Genomic DNA, 20,096 nt, shown 5'->3' on the forward strand with positions numbered 1-20,096 from the left:
GATTAGCACAGGACAGAGCAGAGTTTAGAGCTGTTGTACAAATGGTCGCCATGAGTCACAAGCGACTCAAAGGCACATAACAACAACAACTAGTTCATTTACAAAATTCAAACACAGATTTGAACAAATTCTTTCAATTTCCCTCACCCACCCACCATCAAATTGTACAACCTAATGATTAATCCCCCCCTTTCTGCACTTCCACATCTCTCTGCTTCCAGCCTCTCCCACCCCTCCTGGATCCTTATATTGATTCTATAATAATGGTTTTATACAATATTTATCCTTGTGGGACTGAGTTAGTTCACTCAGCATAATACTCTCTAGTCCCTTCCAAGTTGGATAATAATTTACAAAGTTATTGCTCCTGCGTGCTCCATAGTATTCCATTGTGTGAATGTACCATAATTTCTCAATCCATTCCTTTGTTTTTGGACATTTTCAAAAGGGTATCTTAATAGAGACTGATTTAATCTGATTACAGCCTAGTCCTGTAGTTTATATATTGTCTCGTTGACATAATTCTTGCTAATCTCGCTAATAGAAGTTAGGATTTACAACACATTGGGTAATTATGTCAGATCACAAAATATAATACTGAAAATCAGGACCCAGCCAAGTTGGCTTTTATGTAACAAGGTTAGGGAGGGCAGGCAAGTGATTTAATTCTTAATTATGTATATGTGTGTGTGTATACGTATTATATATATGGATATTGTTGTTACTGTTGTGTGTTGTTGAGTCACCTGCAACCCATAGCAAGTTACTCTATCAATTAATCTTATTCTGGGTCATTCTCTTCATGTCCCTCCATCCTTCCAAAGATTTGTCCCTTCTGTCCATGTGCCAAAAGTATGTGAGACAGAGTTTCAAAATCCTAGCCTACAAGGAGAAACTTGGTTTCACCCTCTTCAGGACAGACCTATTTGTTTTCTTGGAAGTCCATGGTATGTTCAAGACTCTTCTCCAGTGTGCATATTTTCATTTAAGCTAAGCTATATCATCATGCTTTAATATAGTGAATTAAATAAGATTTGTATTACTGGATCTATAGTATACTTTTTTTAAAAAATAAAAAGATAACAAAAGAAAATTTATTATAATTGTTCTCCAGTCTCATTTAATTAAAAAATTCTCTAGGAAAAATGATGATCTAGATATAGAACACTCACATATCTGAAAACAACCTATTTCACCTCAACCCTCATTCTCTTCATGTCCTACCATATTTGTTTTTGTTATTGTTAGGTACCTTCAAGTTGAGTATGATTCATAGTGACTGTATTAAAAACAGATCTGAACATTGTTCTATCGTATACCATGCTTACAATCTCTGACAAACCTACCGTATTAGAATGTACATTAATTTATCTGGAAAAAAAGAAAACCCTAAGAATGTTTTTAAAGACCCCCTGGTAACATAATGATCATCTCTGGTGGCATAGTATGTTATAAATTGTGCTGCTTAGGGCAAGGTAACAGTTTTAATCTACGAGCTGCTTTGAGAAAGAAAGATGGGCAGTTTCCTCCTGTTAAGATTTGCAACCTTGGAAGCTCAATTGAAGATTGCCATTTGTTGGACTTGAGGGCAGTGGATTTGGTTGGTTTTCCAAGCATTAAAGTTAATTGCTTGTCTGCTTACTGACAGGTGGGCAGTTTAAACTTACCTGGAACCTGGTGATGTAAACTCTAGGGTATTGCACTGCTAACCAATGATGGCACCTCTCTCATGCTTGGAATTCACTAGCAACTCCATAGGAGAAAGAACAGCAATCTCCTCATACTTGATTTACAGCCACAGAAAACTCCCTATGACGGTTAGCGATGATGAGCTGGCTCTGGCTCAGCAGTGGTGAGAGGGTTTATTGGGCTTTGTTTGTTTTGTCTTTGTTAACAAGATTCTTCAGGAGAAAGACATGGCCATCTGCTTCCATAACAATTACAACCTAAGAAGTGCTGTGGGGAGGGACCAACCCCCCACATCACTTATGGCCCTCTATGAGTTGAAATTGGAGAAAGGGCATCTAATAACTATAAAAAAAAAGATGTTTTAATACTAGTGTTTTAAACATACATGTTCAATACTTAAGCAGACATTCTTTAAAATTAAACTTGGAGACCCAGCTAATCCAAATGTCTCTATTTTTATATGTGTTTTCCATTTTAATTTTCAGTGGCCCATTTTAGCTTGTCATACATCATCTTCATATTTTGACTCGTTTTTATGAACCATTTTTATTAGTAATATTAACTCTCTGCCGCTGAATTAGTTCCAACTCATAGCAACCCTCTCGAGTTTTCTATGCTATAAACCTTTGCAGGAAGAAACTCCATTGTTCTCCCTTGGAGGGCCTGGTGAACTTGAACTCTAGTAACCCAAAACTTTATGCCCTTTGCCTCCATGGCTTCTTCTGCACTATATTAGAGAACTAAATGGCATGAAAGAAGATGATTTAAATTCATTTTTTTTATTTATTAATTCTCATTTCTATAAAGTTAATACAAAAATACTCATAATCATATAGTATATGTGTGTATTTTGTAAGTCAGGAGAAAGAATGTCATTAGTAAGAAGGAAAAGCATTTCAGAGAAAGAAAGATTATATAACAGATCAATCTTTGGTATTTTGCTCTATTTTCCTTAGTTTACCATCACATTGGTAGTTTTTTATGTTTTTTTTCACATATTAGATTATTCTTCATTTGTTTTTTTTTTTCCATGTAGGATATACATAAAAATTCTAATAGAACATACATAAAGTCATTTATAAGTATAATTTACTAGGAATATATTGTAGAAGAAGCAATATCTAGTCTGTTTCAACCCAGTTTAAATGTAATATGTATTATAAAATGTATATTTCATCTCAACCTACAGCTTATAGAATTCAACCAAAATTCTTTTCTTTTTCTACAGCCTACTAAAAACATTGCAATAACCGTGTGAACTTACATACTTCTCAATAAATAGCATCTGACTTTATATATAGGTTGTGTCTCTCCTTGATTTTTAATCCTCTGTAAAAAATAAGTAATTGAAATTAAGCATCTTAAACTCTTGTTTTTAGATTGCATTAAGGGTGTGTTTCAGTCCATTAAGTCAATGAAACATCGAAATAAAGTTGAAAATTCATCTGTAAAGACAACCTTGTGCCTCGGGGTCTATGATCAGTGGATGGCCTTACACAATAGAATGAATAATGGACCCAGTCTCCACTCTCATTTTCTCTTTTCATGGATATGTAACTTTAATTGTAATAGTTTCCATCCTAGCTAAGGAGAATTTGGTTTGATATTTTATTGAATTGTCATATCATGTCACTCCTGGTTTTTTTCTTTTTTTTCACTCCTGGTTTTTGTTTGGCTCATAGTCATAATGAACTAAACATGCATTGGCCTCCGTCTATTAAATTATTTTTTTCAGGAAAGAGCACTTCTTATTATGTGACTGTAGTTTATATGAACGAATAATCTCATTGCTTCTCACTTGACTGCATTAATGTCTATTATTCAGTATGCTTCAGTTGGCATCTTTAAATGTGTTGACTTCATCACTATATGTTTCTTTGTCTGCTGATAGCCCAAGTTCTTGTTGTCTAGGTCTGTTTGAAGTTTATTGTGGGATAGCAGCAAAGTTCTGGCTGTGTGGTTTTGGAATTTCTAAAGCCAAGAGAGTGAAGGTCAGTAGAGGCCCACAGGACCTTCACTGCTGTTATGTTTTAAATAAGTTCTGCCCATTGTTATGCAGTGTCTAAGTGAGGCAGCCGAGACTTTAGAGAGTGTTGAATCCATGCCAGATGAGAACATGCCATTGCCTCTACCAGAGGGTATTGTCCTTCCCCAAACAAGTTACTTCCCAAAACAAAAATACTATGTCTGCCACCATACAAAGTATTTCTTAGAGAGTACTGAGTTTCAGATTAAAGTCATTAGAAAATCAAATTGATTAAAGATGCATAGAGTTTCAGAGCCAGTTAGGGTAATTGCTATCACTAATCTGTACACTTATGAAAAATTAAGCTGACAAGAGTTGTGTGAGAGATATATTTACAACTAAAAACAAAGGACAAAATAAAATGTAGGAGAGTAGTTTCTGAGGCTGTTTATAGTCAACCAGACTTGACTCTTTCATTTGGAAATTTAGAGTTATGATTTCATAGGAAATTAAGATTAATTAACCTAAAAAAATAATGATTAACACTCTGCCCTACCTGTGGCACCAGCGATTCAAGTGCTTGCACAGCAATGGATCCCAATTCTTCTGGAGCAATACAGAAAACAGAATGGTCAGAAATGTCATTTATTGTATACTATCAGTCAGAACGGACAAAGAGCAGGCCCTGTAGTGCGTTTTCAGAGATAGGAAAAACGATGATCAGGAATAGGAGAAGCAAGGCTTTACTAATTTTCCCCTTGAACCACTGCCTCTTTTGCTTCAAGACTGGAACGGCATAGTTTTCAGGTACCATTACTGAGTATTTTGATCAAAAATTCTGTAGAATTGTATAGAATGGTATAGAGACTTTCTAGAGCCAGGACGCCTGAAACTGTTGCACTAAAAACTGAAAATAATGTCTGAAATTAACAGTAGTTTAACTAATACAATATACCTACCTTGAACATTTATAGAAATTTAAGACTTATCTGTTGAAGCTCAACATCAAGAAAACAAAGATTCTCCCCATTGGACCTGTTGGCAACACCATAATAGATAGGGATGAGATTGAGATTGTTAGCAATTTTAGCTTGCTTGGGTCCACAATCAACAGTCTTGACACCAGCAGTCAAGGAATCAAAAGAGTTGCATTAGGAACATCTGGTATCAGAGTCCTCTCCAGAGTGCTGCAGAGCAATGATGTCGGTCTAGAGACTAAGGTGTGCCTGATACATTCCATGATCTTTGAAATTATTTGCTATGCATTAAAGAGCTGGAAAATGATCAGATATGACAGAAGAATTGATGTCTTTGAGTAATGGTGCTGGATAACAGTATTTAACGTACCGTGGACTGCCAAGAGAACAAGGTGAAACCAATCTGCTCCTAGGAAGCAAGGATTTTGAAGCTCCATATGACATGCTTTGGGCATGTTGCCAGGAGGGACTAATACTTAGAGAAGGATATTATGTTTGGAAGGGTGAAGAGATAGAAGAGGAAGACTCTTGATGAGATAGATTGATACAGTGACTAGGACAATGAGGACAGGTGAGATTGGCTCAGGATAGAATAGGGTTTGGAGCTATTGTGTATAGGGTGACTGACTCAGTGGAACATAACAACAACATATGAGTTTAAACTTAAAATAGTTCAAAAGGTTATATAGAAAAATTAGGAGCAATGTTGATATACCTTGTTGAGGTGGTATACTTTGTTGATGCAGTCAAAAAGAGGTTGTACTGCTAACTCATAGGCAGAACCTTTCTGTCAGTTATAATCTCTTGATGGCTCCATGGGAGAAAAATAGGTAATATCTTCCTGTGTGATTTACAGCCTCAGAAACTTGATGGCAATTAATAGAGAGGCTAAACTAAGGAAGGTCAACTCAGGAAAGGAATGTGAGAATCATACACCTTGAAGAAGGTAATGAATGCCACTGATTTGTGGGCCACCACTGAGTTGGTGTATGTCCTGTATATAGTTCCCTCAACAACATAAGTAAAATGAATCAAGTTGTTTTTGTTTTTTAAAAGGAAATCCACAAGAAATCTCTTTAGGTCTCACCTGAAGTACCTCAAACCAGCAAGTAAATATTATGACAAATGGAGGGGTGAAAGTAATTTATGGCGGGCCTGGCCTTAACAAGTAAACAAGATTAATTTCTAGCTACTTGGAGAGACAGTACTTGAAATATATTAGACGTTGGGATTTGCCTATAAATGCTAGCATAAATACATGTATAATTAAAATAAGAACTAAAGTTAGTCCTGTACATTTTTAGAATATGAATAAATATGTTAAATAATTTTACTGTTCCTCTTGAGAAAGTAACATTCTAAGCCCAAATATTATGCAAAAATGTAGTTAAGAGTTAAAAATAAGAATAACATTATAGTTGGTCTAGCTGCAAAAAGAATTAGACTATTTTTCTTTAATAAGTATCTTGAATTTTAACACCATAGAACATATACATACATGTCCTTCACTTTTTAAGGTTTTAAGATTGCTTTGTAACTTTTATGAAAGACCTACATAACGTACCTGCCTTCACAAACCAAAAGTGAGATGATGATTCTCACTTTTTAAAGAAAAACGGAAAAGCAAAACTGATGTTGAGCATTTGTTTTGCAGCAAGCCCCAAGTAGTAAGAGCGGTGCTGCCGTACTCCTTCCTGGGAATTGAGTCAACTAGGAAGACAGCAAACCGCCATAAACTGTGTACCATGCCTGTTAACTATATGCTAAGGTCAATTTAGGTTACATGTGTTATTTTTTATGATTTGGTAGGTTATTTTTTGGATTTTGAAATGTTAAAATATTTCTCCCATATAAATAAATGACACTTGCCTTTCCTTTATGCCATTTCCTCGTATGAAAAGTTTCATAATGAGTGCTCTTATTTTCATAAGTGGTGAAAAACTGTATTGTGGTTTAATAGTAATAATAATAAAGTCTAAATGCTTTTATACAGTATAAAAATAACTCAAAAATATTGACAGGAAGAGACTTTTAATTACTAGAATATTTTCTGTAAGCATTCTAAAAAATTGTCTTTTTTACAACAGTAGAAAAACACTCTAGGATTATTTTGAGCTTCATGTTTGTTTTTGCCCTTCTTGTAATTACAGTTCATTGATGAATTTCGCTTTAATTTGTTTCATAGGCCGCCGACACTTTCATGCATCTCAGTGCCCTCGACCCACAAGTCCTGTGTCTACAGACAGCAACATGAGTGCTGCCGTCATGCAGAAGGCCAGACCTGCCAAGAAACAAAAACACCAGCCAGGACATCTGCGCAGAGAAGCCTACACAGATGGTAAGCCCATTGAAACGCATGAAAACGTCTATGAATCTTGCCTGTTCCTCCTGGCTCTTTATAACTAGATGATGCGTCCACTGACATTAGAAATTCATTACTCACACTAGTGATTAATTTCTATGTCTTGTCAAGAATCTCTACTCCACGCAACTTTCTGACAGTGAGATTATTTAGTAAACCAAAATCATGTATAGATATAGTATATTCAAAAGCCTGTTTTATAGTTCTATATAAATAGACATTGCAACAGTTTGAAGTGATGATGCAGTAAATCTTTATCAGATTTACTGATAAATCATCCATAGTCTTCTCATTTTCTCCTCCTGTAAATTTTACATGCAAATAAAAGGTAATAAAACCACCTGAATATTAATTCTAACTACAGTGATGTTTCATATAGTTGTTCTGTGCATCAAAAGGCAAATAGAATCTTCATCTTCATGCCTTCATAAGTGAAACTGACTCTCACTGCAGAGGTAATGCTTGTATTCTCCAGGGAGTTTAAGAGGATAATACAAACATTGCGGTGTCATCTAGAGAAAGCCTTTAGTGAAATTGCCTCAGGTGGCCCAGCATTTATTAAACTGTTACCTTATCACTTCAAATAAACAAAACACAACCTGAAGAACTTTATTGGAAATTCACATAAGATAAATTCCCTCAGATGCACCCATCTTGTGGAGTTGGCTAAATTTACTAAAGGGGTGGGGAAAGAAGGGTGTCACAACCATCTTCCTGTACCTCCTGGTCCTCTGTAACCACAATCTGATTAGGACTTTCATTACCAGTCAGCAATTTTTCAAAAAGGGCATTATTTCCCATTATCATATGAAAGCCTAATATTATAGATCGTTATCCAAGGTTACAAGGAGGGTTTTCTGAGGCACTTCTCCCTGTGATTCCTGCCACTTGACAGAAAAATTTAATACAAAGCTCACAGCATGATGAGCACAAGTAATTTTGCAATGAGTGGCTGCCCATGCTATTATCTGTACTTTATTCTGAGTATTTTCTCTCGGTAGCATCTATCTGATATTAGACTGCATTAAAAACTGGCAGGACACAGTGCACCTGGGCCTCTTGGCTTGGGCCCAGGACTCTTTTGTCAGTGAAACTGAGCTGTCAGAATATTATCTGATTTTGAAGGGTTATTACAGTGGCTTTGTGTATGTTTGCTTCCGTGAAGGGACAAACATGAGGTGTAAATTTCCAAACTCTACTGCAATTTTACATCTCTGGCATCTCTGTAATGGCATTCTACAAGTTTTATAGCCATTTTATCAATTTTTATTATCTAGAAGAGAGTACTCCTGACAGAGGAGAGTGTCAGAGGCAGTAACTGACCCAACATCATACCTTGGTGTAAACACATCTAGCTTGAATACGTAAGGGAGAAAATGTGGCCTGATGCTTGTATGTAGCTCATTCCTCCTTTTATTTATGCTTGCTTTCTGGGATCCTGGCATTGAGTGACGCTTTTTAGAAGTGATTTAAATAATGTAAACATGCCAGGTTAAACAACCTAACACCACAGATACAAAGTACACTTCGTGTTATAATGTGCTCTACACTTACTATCCCATGTTTTGTAGCATGTACTAAAGTCATTGTGCTCAAGAATTAAATATAATCTCAAACTCATTCCTGAATAGTAACTGTGAAACTAAGTGATAAAGCACTGAAGCTGTTTTTAATGAATTTAATAATAACAAATAATATACTGGAATAGATGTAAAGCCAAAAGATAATTTGAATTGATTATAAGTCATATTATTTGACTTTCTAATTGCTCCTTGCACCAACTGAACATGCACAGTTTTCTTAGTACAGACTGTGATATAGAAGGTAATAATTATTTTCTCTCTGTCACAGAAGTAAAGTGGCTAAATTATTAAATATTTCTTTTTTCATTGTTACTTTAACTTCCCTGGGTAATCTTTTAACCAGCTTTTTGCACTATACAGTCTTAAATTTAATGCTGTTGTTTAAGCATGAGAGGAAAAAAATAGCAAAAGTATTTGTTATTTTCTACGTATCTGGTAATGCATAGTAATTGGTTAAAAATCATGTAAATGTAGACAATTTTAAATGCTCCAAATAAAATCAATGTGTATGTTGTTGTTATGTGCTGTCAAATTGCTTGCAACTCATAGTGACCCTCTGTATAATAGCCCTGAACCTTGCTCTATTTTGAGCCAACTTCATTGTCTCTGACACACCTATCCCATTATCCCAGTCACTGAGTCAATCCATCTCATCCAGGGTATTCCTCTCTTGCACTGTCTCTTCACCCATCCTAGTTTGATGTCCTTCTCCAAGGACTGGTTCCTCCTTGCAATAGGTCCAAAGTGTATCAGACAATGCTTGAAAATCCTTGCCTCCAAGGAGCAGCCTGGTTTTACCCTCTTCAGGATGGACCTGTTTGTTCTCCTAGCAGTCTATGGTAGGAGTTATGGTAGTCTATTCAGTACTCTACAGCACCACAACTCAACAGCATCAATTATTCTTATATCATTCTTAGTCATTGTCTAGCTTTCTGATGCATAGCAAGTAACTGTGAAAACCATGGCCTGGATCAGCTGCACCTTAGTCTCCAGACTTATATTATTGTTTTCAATTACTCTCAAGAGGTTTATTTTCTGAATTGGAACCAAAAGTTATATTCTCAGAAATTATTTTCCTAAATATTTATACTTCATTTTTTTTAGTAAATACTCAGAGGACATTTTTTACAAAACTGAATGGCATAAATAATATATATAATTTCTTAAAAAAAGGATAGAAGAAAAAAGTTTAAAAACTTAGTATTAATATGTGAATTAAGCATATGAATAACACATTGAGGGATCATTGTCTTTTAATGGAAAAATATTTTAAACTGCAGTAGATAATTGATATTTTTTCCCAGTAGATTGTGTGAGCTAAGTTCAAAACATATCAGTCTGCATTTTGTAGTGTCTTTGCCTCATACATTTTGTTCACATGTAAGATCTTTGTCACAGATTGTTTGGACTATGTAAAGAAGGATAAAGAGTGGCTATGTCTGAACTCATGTTATCATGTTCAGAGGTGCCAGTGTTTGGAAAAGATAACATGCTGAGAAAAGTAGAGAGTCATTGAAAGATGAAGACTTTTAACGTGAGGCTCAACACGGTGAATTGATAAAGGAACTGCAGCAGTGGACTTGAGCATGGGAAAGACCATGAGGACGGTACAGGATAGGCATGGTTTCAATCTGCTATTCATAGGGCCGCTATGAGCTGGAATTCACTTGACAGCACATAGCAATAATAATATGTCTGAACTAATGAAGAATAATTTAATATGATTCCTGTGAGTCATATCATTATCCAGGACATCCTGACATGTCTTATTTGGTAAATAAACCCTTAACCTCTGAAACATCCATGGAGGAATCAGAGTAAAACAGTGTTTTGTGGTGGTTTTTTTGGGGTGGTTGTTTTTTTATTTTTCTGTAGTTATGATGACAAGCAGAATCTTAAGTTTTTATTATTTAAAAAAAAGTATAACTGCAGCATTCCAGACTAACGCACATGGATAGAATTAAAATACATGAATATTTATTAGTCAGCATTTTATCAAGTTAAAGCCAAGCATAAGTGCATTTCTAGGGCCTTCTAATAGATTCTTCCCACCCCCTCTTTTCAGCCATTCTGATACATTTACATACTTGATTTAAAAACCAAATCTACATTATTTCTTCAGTCCTACTTTTCATAAATTATAAATTCACCAAGCTCTATGGAGTGATGATATTTTGACTTCATTTATCATTAATTACTAGGTCTTGGGACGTTAAGCATTCAGATAAATAGAGTGCTATATCTCTGTAGTAAGTTAACAATATCAGTGAAATTGTCTGCATGCACATGTTCTTATGACTTACTTTATATGCATTATACTGTTATTTGGAAATTGTTATATAACTAATGGGTGCTTATATGATTATATAAAGAGACAGTATATGTGTGTGTGTGTGTGTGTGTGTGTGTGTGTGTGTGTGTGTGTATGTATTCCAAATTCTTGCTTTTAAATCCAGTTTATGTTGTTATGATTGTAGACTAGAAAGCAATACTAATTATCAGTATATAAACTATAAAATTACTTATGCTATTATAATCCCTATCTTGATTCAGAAATTATTTTGTAATACATAGACTGTATATTGTTGTTGTTGTTATTGTTATGTGTCATTAAGTTGTTTGTGACTCATAGCAACCCTATGCACAGCAGCTCTCAATCCTGCTCTGTCTCAAGCCCATTTCATCATCACCAACACTTCTGCCCTCATTACCCCAGTCACTGAGTCCATCTCATCAAGGATCTTCCTCTCTTGTGTTGTCCCTCCACCCTTCTAAGTATGTTGTCCCTCTCCAAGGACTTGTCCCACCTTGCAACATGCCCAAAGTATGTGAGATGGAGCTTCAAAATCCTTGTCTCCAAGAAGCAGCCTGTTTTCACCCTCTCCAGGACAGACCTTTTTGTTCTCTTAGCAGCTCATGATATGCTCAATACTCTTCTCCAGCACCACAGCTTAAGGGCATCAGTTTTCCTTCTGCCATCCTTAGTCATTGTCTCTATGCTCTTTAATGCATAGAAAATAATTGTGAAGACCATGGCCTGTACCACATGCACTTTTGCACGTTGCTCTTTAGCACTCTGGAGAGGTTCCTAGCAGATTTTCCCTATGCAATTCATCTTTTGATTTCCTGGCTACTGCTACCAAGATTTTTAATTGTGGGGCCAAGCAAGTTGATGCTGTTAACAATTTCAATCTCTTTATCTATCTATCTATCTATCTATCTATCTATCTATCTATCTATCTATCTATCTATCATGATGCTGCCAATTGTCCTAGAGGTAGATTCAAACCATGTGTCTAAGGGTTGGCAGTGCAGCTTCTTACCATTAGACCACCAGAGCTCCCTTTTTATCAGTATATGAAAAATAAATTTGCTTATGCTATTATAATCCTTATCTTGATTTAGGAATTATTTTATAAAGCAGAAAAAATAATGCTAGAGAAGAGTATTGAATATAGCAAGGACTGCTAGGAGAACAAACAAGTTTGTCCTGGAAAGGGTGAAGCCAGGCTGCTCCTTGGAGGCAAGGATTCTGAAGCTTCCTCTGACATACTTTGGACATGTTGTAAGGAGGAACCAGTCCTTGGAGGGGGACATCATGCTTCAGAGTGTGGAGGGACAGCGCAGGAGAGGAAGTCCCTGAATGAGATGGATTGATTCAGTCACTGGTGTAATGGGGATAGATGTGCCAAAGACACTAAGATTGGCAAGGGATTGAGCAGGGTTTAGGGCTGTTGTACAGTGGGTCTCTATGAGTCACAAGTGACTAGATGGCACATAGCAACAATATTTATTTGGGTTATGGTGGTCTAGAGGCAAGAAGCTGCACTGCAATCCCAAAGGCATATGGTTTAAGGCCACTGGCTGCTCCGCGGGAGAAGGATAGTCAATCTCCTCCTGTACGATTAACAACTGCCTCTGAATACCCACCAGAGGGTCAGCAATGTGTTGGTTCCAACTCAGTGGTACATAACAACAACGTTTGTTTAAGAATTCAAATCTTATTTCCTTCTCATTATTAATCAGATATAAATGATATTATATATGATATTATATATGATTTTTAGGCCCTGTCAAATCAAGTACAACTCTTAATCATCCCATCATCAGTGAGCAACTGATCTGAGCATTGTCCTATCTTTTTCCATCCTCATCATCTCTAACATCCCTAAGTACATTGCTGCAGTCACCGTGTCAATATGTCTAGTTGAGGTTTAGACCTCTTAAAATTACTACTAGTTTCTCTTCTCTTTTTCTATGTTGTAAATGGAACCAAATAAGATTTCTGTCAATAGATATTTTTCTGGAGTCAAATGCACCCCCGACCACACAGTCAAATGCTTCTGCGTAGTCAATGAAAGACAGGTATACATTCTTCTGGAATTATCTGCTCTCAAAATGATCCATCTAACATTGGCTATGATGTCCCTAGAATCACAGTCTCTTTTATACCCAGCTTCTATTTCTGGTAGATCGCTATCAGTGTACTGTTCCAGTCATTTCTGGATAATCTTCAGCAAGATTTTGCTTGCATGTGATGTTAGTGATATTGTTCAATAAGTCTCACACTCTGTTGGGTCCCTTTTTTGGAATGGGAATAAATATGGATCTTGTAGGCTAGTTGTCAGTAGGCTAATTGTCCTCCAGATTTCTTAGCTTAACCTGGTGAGCACTTTCAAGACAACATCTCTTTGTTGAGACATGTCAGTTTGTGTTCCATCAATTCCTGGCCCCCCCCCCCTTTTTTTTTTGATAATTCTTTCAGAGCAGCTTGAACTTCCTCCTTTGTCAATGATGCCTCTTGATCATATGATGTTTCATGAAATTCTTCTGTGTCAGCCAGCTGTTTTTTGTAGAGTGACTCTGTATACTCCCTCCATCTTCTTTGGATACTTACTTGGTTCTTCACTATTCCATAAGTATTGCAACTTGAGGCTTGAATTTATTCTTCTCTTCCCTTAGCTTAAGAATTGCCAAGCAAGTCCGTCCTTTTTGATTTTTCTGACTCCAGCTCTTTGCACATTTCATTTTAATTCTTTGCTTTGTCTTTTAGAGCTGCCTTTTGAAATTTTCTGTTGGGCTCTTTAATTTCCTGATTTCTTTGCTTTGACTTGTACGCACTCTAGTGTAATATTCAAAGACACTCTCTCTCTCTCCTTCTCCCCTCCCCTCCTGTTTAAGAAGAATTTTATTTACCTTTCTGTAGATGGTCATATAGACTGCAGGACAGACAATTTAGAAACAATTGTAAGGAAAACACTAAGGTGCTATGCATATTAAGCTGGTTTGCTTCTAACAATGATTTTTAAAATTATATAATTCTGTGTTGAATTAAAGCTATCAAGCTAAATTGGCTCCTCTGCAAAATGCTGCCAAACAGCTATATTTATTATGTTAACACTCTAAGCTGGTGGTTGACAAATTGCAGCTCACATGTCAAATATGGACTGGCAGATTTTTTAGAATCAATTTTTATTTGTAACACAACCATTCCTGTTCACCTAAATATTATCTATAACGTCTCTCACATGATGTTAGTATTTACAACAGAGACTGTAAAGACTGCAAAGCACACAATATTTATATCTGACCCTTTAAAAAAAATGTTTACCAACCTCTCCCTAAATAATGAGTAAGGATGAGAGAGAAAAAATTGGTGCCTCTGAGTTGTGGAGCTGGAAAAAATACTGAATATCCCATGAACTGCCAAAACAATGAACAGATATGTCTTAGAAAATGTACAGCCAGAGTTTGCCTTGGAGGCAAAGATGGCAAAGCTTGATATCTCATACTACAGATGTGCAGCCAGACAAGGTCATTCCCTGGAGCCATTATGCTTGGAAAAATGCATGGTCAGCGAAGAAAAGGAAGACCCCCCCCAATGAGACAGATTGACACAGTGACTTCAGCAATGGACTCTACTGTGTCAGAGACGATGAGGATGGCACAGGATAGAGCAGGGATCAGGTTGGCCATTCATAGGGTCACATGACTTCAGAGACTCTTGTGACATCCATCTTGGTCTTTTCTTCTTCCTCTATCTTTTGCATTCTTCATGGATGATATTCGTGATAACCTCCCAGAGTTCATCTGACCTTTGTTCATTAGTGTTCAAGACCTCAAACCTGTCCCTCAGATGGTTTTTAAATTCAAGTGGGATAGATTCAAGGTCAGATTTTGGTTCTTGTGGATTTGTTTTTATTTTCTTTAGCTTCACCTTGAGCATGTATGAGTAGTTGGTGGTCTGTTCCACAATCAGCATATTGCCTAGTTTTCAGAGCTGATACACAGCTTCTGCAATGATTCTTTCCACAGATGTAATCAGTCTGATTCCTTTGTAGATTCTTAGGTGAGGTCACCGGTTTTTTTGTTTCTTTTAAAGGGCATTTGCAATAAATAAATCATTGATTATGTAAAAGTCCACCATTCCATGTGAGTTAAACCAGTATCAAATAAAAGCTTGGAAACGAAACAAATAGGCCAAAATTTAACTTACTTAACTCAAACTCACATGGAATGGGGGAATTTTACATATATGAAGTTTATGAACTTTGTATGTAGTTTTTCACACCAGATCTCCAATTTGTGGATTTTTTAAAAAGGGTCTGTAAGTGAAATTTACTAGTACTGAGATAGCAGCTCAAATATTCTGCTTTTAAAGAACATAAAATAAACTTTGAGTCCTTATTTTTAATACAGAATATTTTTTTGAAGTTTTTTCCACAGCCGTTAATAATTGCATGCTGTATCCAGAAAAGTATGCGTTCTTCTTTAAAAAGTAATTTGGTATTTCCCCAAAACCTGAACATAGGAAGTCCATAGAACCCAGCTATTCCACTGCTAGGAATATAGAACTGAGACACAGGTCTAGATTTTTACACCAGTGTACATAGCATTGTTATTGACAAACACAAGAACATGGAAACAGCCCAAATGTCCAACGACAACCAAATGAATTCAGAAATTGTGGTACATTTCACAATGAAATACTATGCAGAGCTCAGGACCAACAATTTTGAAAAAATACTACGTAACTTAAGAGAGACTGGAGAGAGTTATGCTGAGTGAACTAACTCAATCTCATACAGACAAACACTGCATAAGACAATTATTGTAAAAATAGAAGAATGACTAGTAAAACATGTGTCTGGTTCCAACGGAGTGGGAGCAGAGGGGTAAGAGAGGACAGGGGCAAAATCACAAGGTCACACACAATTTGATGAGTGCAGGGAAAGGGTAAAGGAATATAGGAAAGATCCAGCAGGGACGTGAAGAGATGGGGTAATGGTGAGCATAGTCCAATGGTGATTAATTTTATAAAATTCAGTGTATGGCAATGATTGTATGAAGCGTAATATCAATGAAAGAAAATATGAAAGAAAACCCCCTCCATGGAACATTATGCTAAGTGAACTAACTGAGTCTCATAAAGACAAATACTGTATAACCGTTATTGTAGAATGAGTATGAACATCCAAGGAGAGAAGAGGGGAGCGGATGAGGGAAGATAAGGTAGGAGTAGGGGAGGGAAGCTTAATCATAGAGTCACACAATTTAATGGGTGGAGGGAGGGGTGGGTAAAAGAAAGGGAAAAGATCCAGTATGAAAACCAATGTATACGAATTTTATAAGTCAACAGTATAAAATGAAAAAACAACTTCCATGTATATGAATCAAACACAATACATATGAATAATTATATGCATACACGGAATGACAAAGCAAAATACTACAATGAAATGTGCGAGGAGCTAGAGTTGGAAAATCAAAAGGGCCGAACTCGTTCAGCATTTCTTAAGCTCAAGGAACTGAAGAGCAAATTCAAACCTCGAGTTGCTACAATCAAGGATGCTTTAGGCAGAATGTTAAATGATCCAGGAGGTATCAAAAGAAGATGGAAGGAATATACTGAGTCATTGTACCGAAAGGAATTGGCAGATACCGAAGAATGTAATGAAATAGCATTTGAGCCAGAGCTTAGGTGATGAAGGCAGAAGTTCAAGCTGCTTTGAAGGAAATAGCAAAAAATAAGGCCCCCAGAATAGATGGTATACCAATTGACATATTTCAGCTAATAGTTGCTGCTGTGGATGTGCTCACCAAGTTGTACCAAGAAATCTGGAGAACAACCACTTGGCCAACTGACTGGAAGAGATCTATATTTGTTCCCATCCCAAAGAAGGGCGACCCAACTGAGTGTGGAAACTACAGAACAATATCATTGATTCCACATGCAAGCAAGATTCTACTGAAGATTATCCAAAAACGACTGGAACAGTACATCAGCAGAGAACTGCCAGAAGCCCAGGCTGGGTTTAGAAGGGGTCATGGTACTAGGGATATTGTAGCTGATGTTAGATGGATCTTGGCTGAAAGCAGAGAATACCAGAAGAATGTCTATCTGTGTTTCACTGATTATGCAAAGACATTTGACTGCGTGGATAATAACAAACTGTGGCTGACTCTGAGAAGAATGTGAATCCCAGAACATTTAATCGTGCTAATGCGAAACCTATACTTGACCAAGAGGCAGTCGTCAGAACAGAGCAGGGCAACACTGCATGGTTCAAAATTGGGAAGGGTGTACGTCAGGGATGTGTCCTGTTTCCATACCTTTTCAACCTGTGTGCAGAGCAGATTATCCGAAAGGCAGGGCTCTATGAGGAGAGGCTTGGCGTTAGGATTGGTGGACGCAACAATCTGCGTTATGCAGATGACACAACCTTGCTCGCTGAAACTGAGGAGGACCTCATGCACTTACTGCAGAGGGTCAAGGACTGCAGCCTTCAATATGGACTGAAACTCAATGACAAGAAGACAAAAATTCTCACCTCTGGACCAATCGGTAGCATCATGATGGATGGCGAAGAGATTGAGATTGTTCACAGCTTCAGTTTGCTTGGCTCCACGGTCAACACTCTTGGCACCAGTAGCCAGGAAATAAAAAAACGTATTGCGATGGGAAAGTCTGCGATTAGGGACCTCTCCAAAATACTCAAGAGCAACAGTGTCTCTCTGGAGACTAAGGTCCGCCTGATACAGGCCATGGTTTTTGCAATCACTTGTTATGCATCAAAGAGTTGGACAATGACTAGGGAGGATAGAAGGAGAATTGACGCCTTTGAGCTGTGGTGCTGGAGAAGAGTATTGAATGTACCATGGACTGCCAAGAAAACAAACAGATTCATCGTAGAGAGGATTAAACCAGGCTGCTCCTTGGAGGCAAGGATTCTGGGGCTTCGTCTAACATACTTTGGCCATGTTGTAAGGAGAGACAGGTCTTTGGAGAGGGACATCATGCTGGGCAGAGTAGAGGGGCGGCGCAGGAGGGGAAGACCCTCTATGAGGTGGATTGATTCAGTGACTGGGGCACTCGGGATGGGTGTGTCAGAGGCAATGAGATTGGCACAAGATAGAGCAGGGTTTAGGGCTGTTGTACATAGGGTCGCTATGAGTTGCAAACGACTCGACGGCACATAACAACAACAACAACAACAATACAAAAATCCTGGGAAAAATATAAGTACAAATGAAAGTGAAAATGTTAGGTATAAAGTCCATAAAGTGTCATTTGTTTACACGGTATGTTTAGAATGGGCCAATCTGTAGAGACAGAATTTTAATGGTTGCCAGAGAATGAGGAGTGACTGCCAGTGCACATGGAGGGCTCGTACTGGGTTGATGATAATGTTTTGGGACTAGATTTTTCAGATGGTCACACAACTTTATGAATATACAAAAGGTTACTGAACTTTAGTATTTAATTTAAGGACGGTAACTGATGCTTAAGTTAAATATATGAGTTACAAACTGTGTGGGAGCTGGGGGGGGGAGGATAATTCTAGGTTATAATTGATTGGTACCTAGGACTTCAAATTCGCTAATGTGGTAAAAATTATCAAGATAAAAATTTAATATTAAAGATTTTTCTCACTCATAAATGTTAAGCAATCATTGTCAGTAATAACAAAATTCTGGTAGGAGTATAAAGATACCATACTGGGGACTTGTTAAATAAATAATCACTTAAATATAACAAAATACTATACATTCTTTCAAAGGACGAGGTAGATTTGTATACACTTAAATGGGAATGTGTACACTGGCGGTGATGTTGTGCATCATCGAATCAGAGCCACCCCACCACTGATTATAGTGGGTTTTCAGAGGCATTAAATCGCATGGGAGGAGAGTTCCCATCCTCCTTCTGCAGAGAAGCTGGTAGATTCAGAGTGTGTTCTTTTGCATTAGAAACACATTTCCTTACCATTAAGTCACCAGAGCTCCCTAAGTTAACACTGATAAGTTTGAAAAAACAAAAAAAAAATAGGTGCAATCCCATTATGTTATTAATAAGGAAGGATATAGATTTCTGTATGGTATATTTTATCAAGCCACCATATCCAGCTGGACAAAAAGGCAACAGTAGCTCCAACTATACCATTAACATGGTTGGTGATAGTAATGATGCTTCCCTGGAGTTATGTGATGTGCTGTCATTGTTTTTTGTGTGTAGAAGTATGATTCATTGAGAAATAAACACTGATTATTTTTAATTACCAATATTGTTGTTACGTGCCTTCGAGTCAAAACCAGCACATAACTGAAACTCCTGTGGGTTTTGAGAGGCTGTAAATCACACAGAAGGTGATTGCCCATTTTTCTCCCTTGGAATACCTGGTGGATTCGATCTGTGTGCCTTTCGTTTGACAGCTCAATAGTATATCCACTAGACCACTGGATCATTCTTTGAACTACCAGCTGTGAGGATTTGGCATTGCATGAAGAGAATTGAGGGACCATACTTTGCAGTTTTAACTTTATGTCCTTTTGAATTTTTTTTCATATAAATGTACTATTTTTTGTCTAAAATCTTGAGGTTATATAGAATAAACAATAAATGTTTTATGTTTACCTTTCTAATGATTTGTTCTGCCACATAGACATTACTGTTCAAATGTGGAAACTACCTACCATTTGTAAAAAAGTAACTAAAAAGATACTTATGCTGATCATTCTGAAATTACTACATCTCTAGTTTTGCTTTCTCTTGAAACTCAGATTTTATGTCTCTGTACCTTTTGGACATTTCCATCTGGAAAAGCAAAAGGCCTCTCCTATTTAATTTTGTAAAGTCGAACTCATACTCTTATTTGCAAACTCTCTTTTCCTAATTCTGCATTCTTCATCTGTCAACTCCATAATCAACTCAAGCAAAATTCTGAAAGATAGCTCAGATTTCCCCCTCTTCCTCGTCTGTTGCATTCCATTAATCAGTAAATAATAATGGTTTTTACTTCATGTATTCCAATCCAATGTATCTTCTAAACCACTGTTGCAGTTTCATCAACTGCAGCATTACTCACTTGAACTAAGTATTAAATTTTTGGTGTCCTGGATTAAAGTCAGCTTTGTAAATCCATCCTTCATATTAGAACCAGAACAATATGAAGCTACAGAATACTCTCATTCTTCCATGTAACTTACTATTATTTTATCCCCTTCCTCCCAAGAGTGTA

General features: G+C 36.9%; 1 protein-coding gene across 1 annotated transcript in view; it reads left to right on the top strand.

The window, feature by feature from the left end:
* The window catches only part of ROBO1 (roundabout, axon guidance receptor, homolog 1 (Drosophila)), a 752,594-nt gene that overhangs the window by 721,282 nt on the left and 11,216 nt on the right, over nucleotides 1–20,096 (top strand). The window contains exon 27 of the mRNA XM_006889823.1: nucleotides 6,818–6,970. Within this exon, the coding sequence (XP_006889885.1) occupies nucleotides 6,818–6,970 (153 nt within the window). The remainder of the gene's footprint in view (nucleotides 1–6,817; nucleotides 6,971–20,096) is intronic.

This window comes from Elephantulus edwardii, unplaced genomic scaffold (genome assembly GCF_000299155.1).
Source record: "Elephantulus edwardii isolate Elephantulus edwardi_28Jun2011 unplaced genomic scaffold, EleEdw1.0 scaffold00081, whole genome shotgun sequence".
NCBI classification, from domain to species: Eukaryota; Metazoa; Chordata; class Mammalia; order Macroscelidea; family Macroscelididae; genus Elephantulus; species Elephantulus edwardii.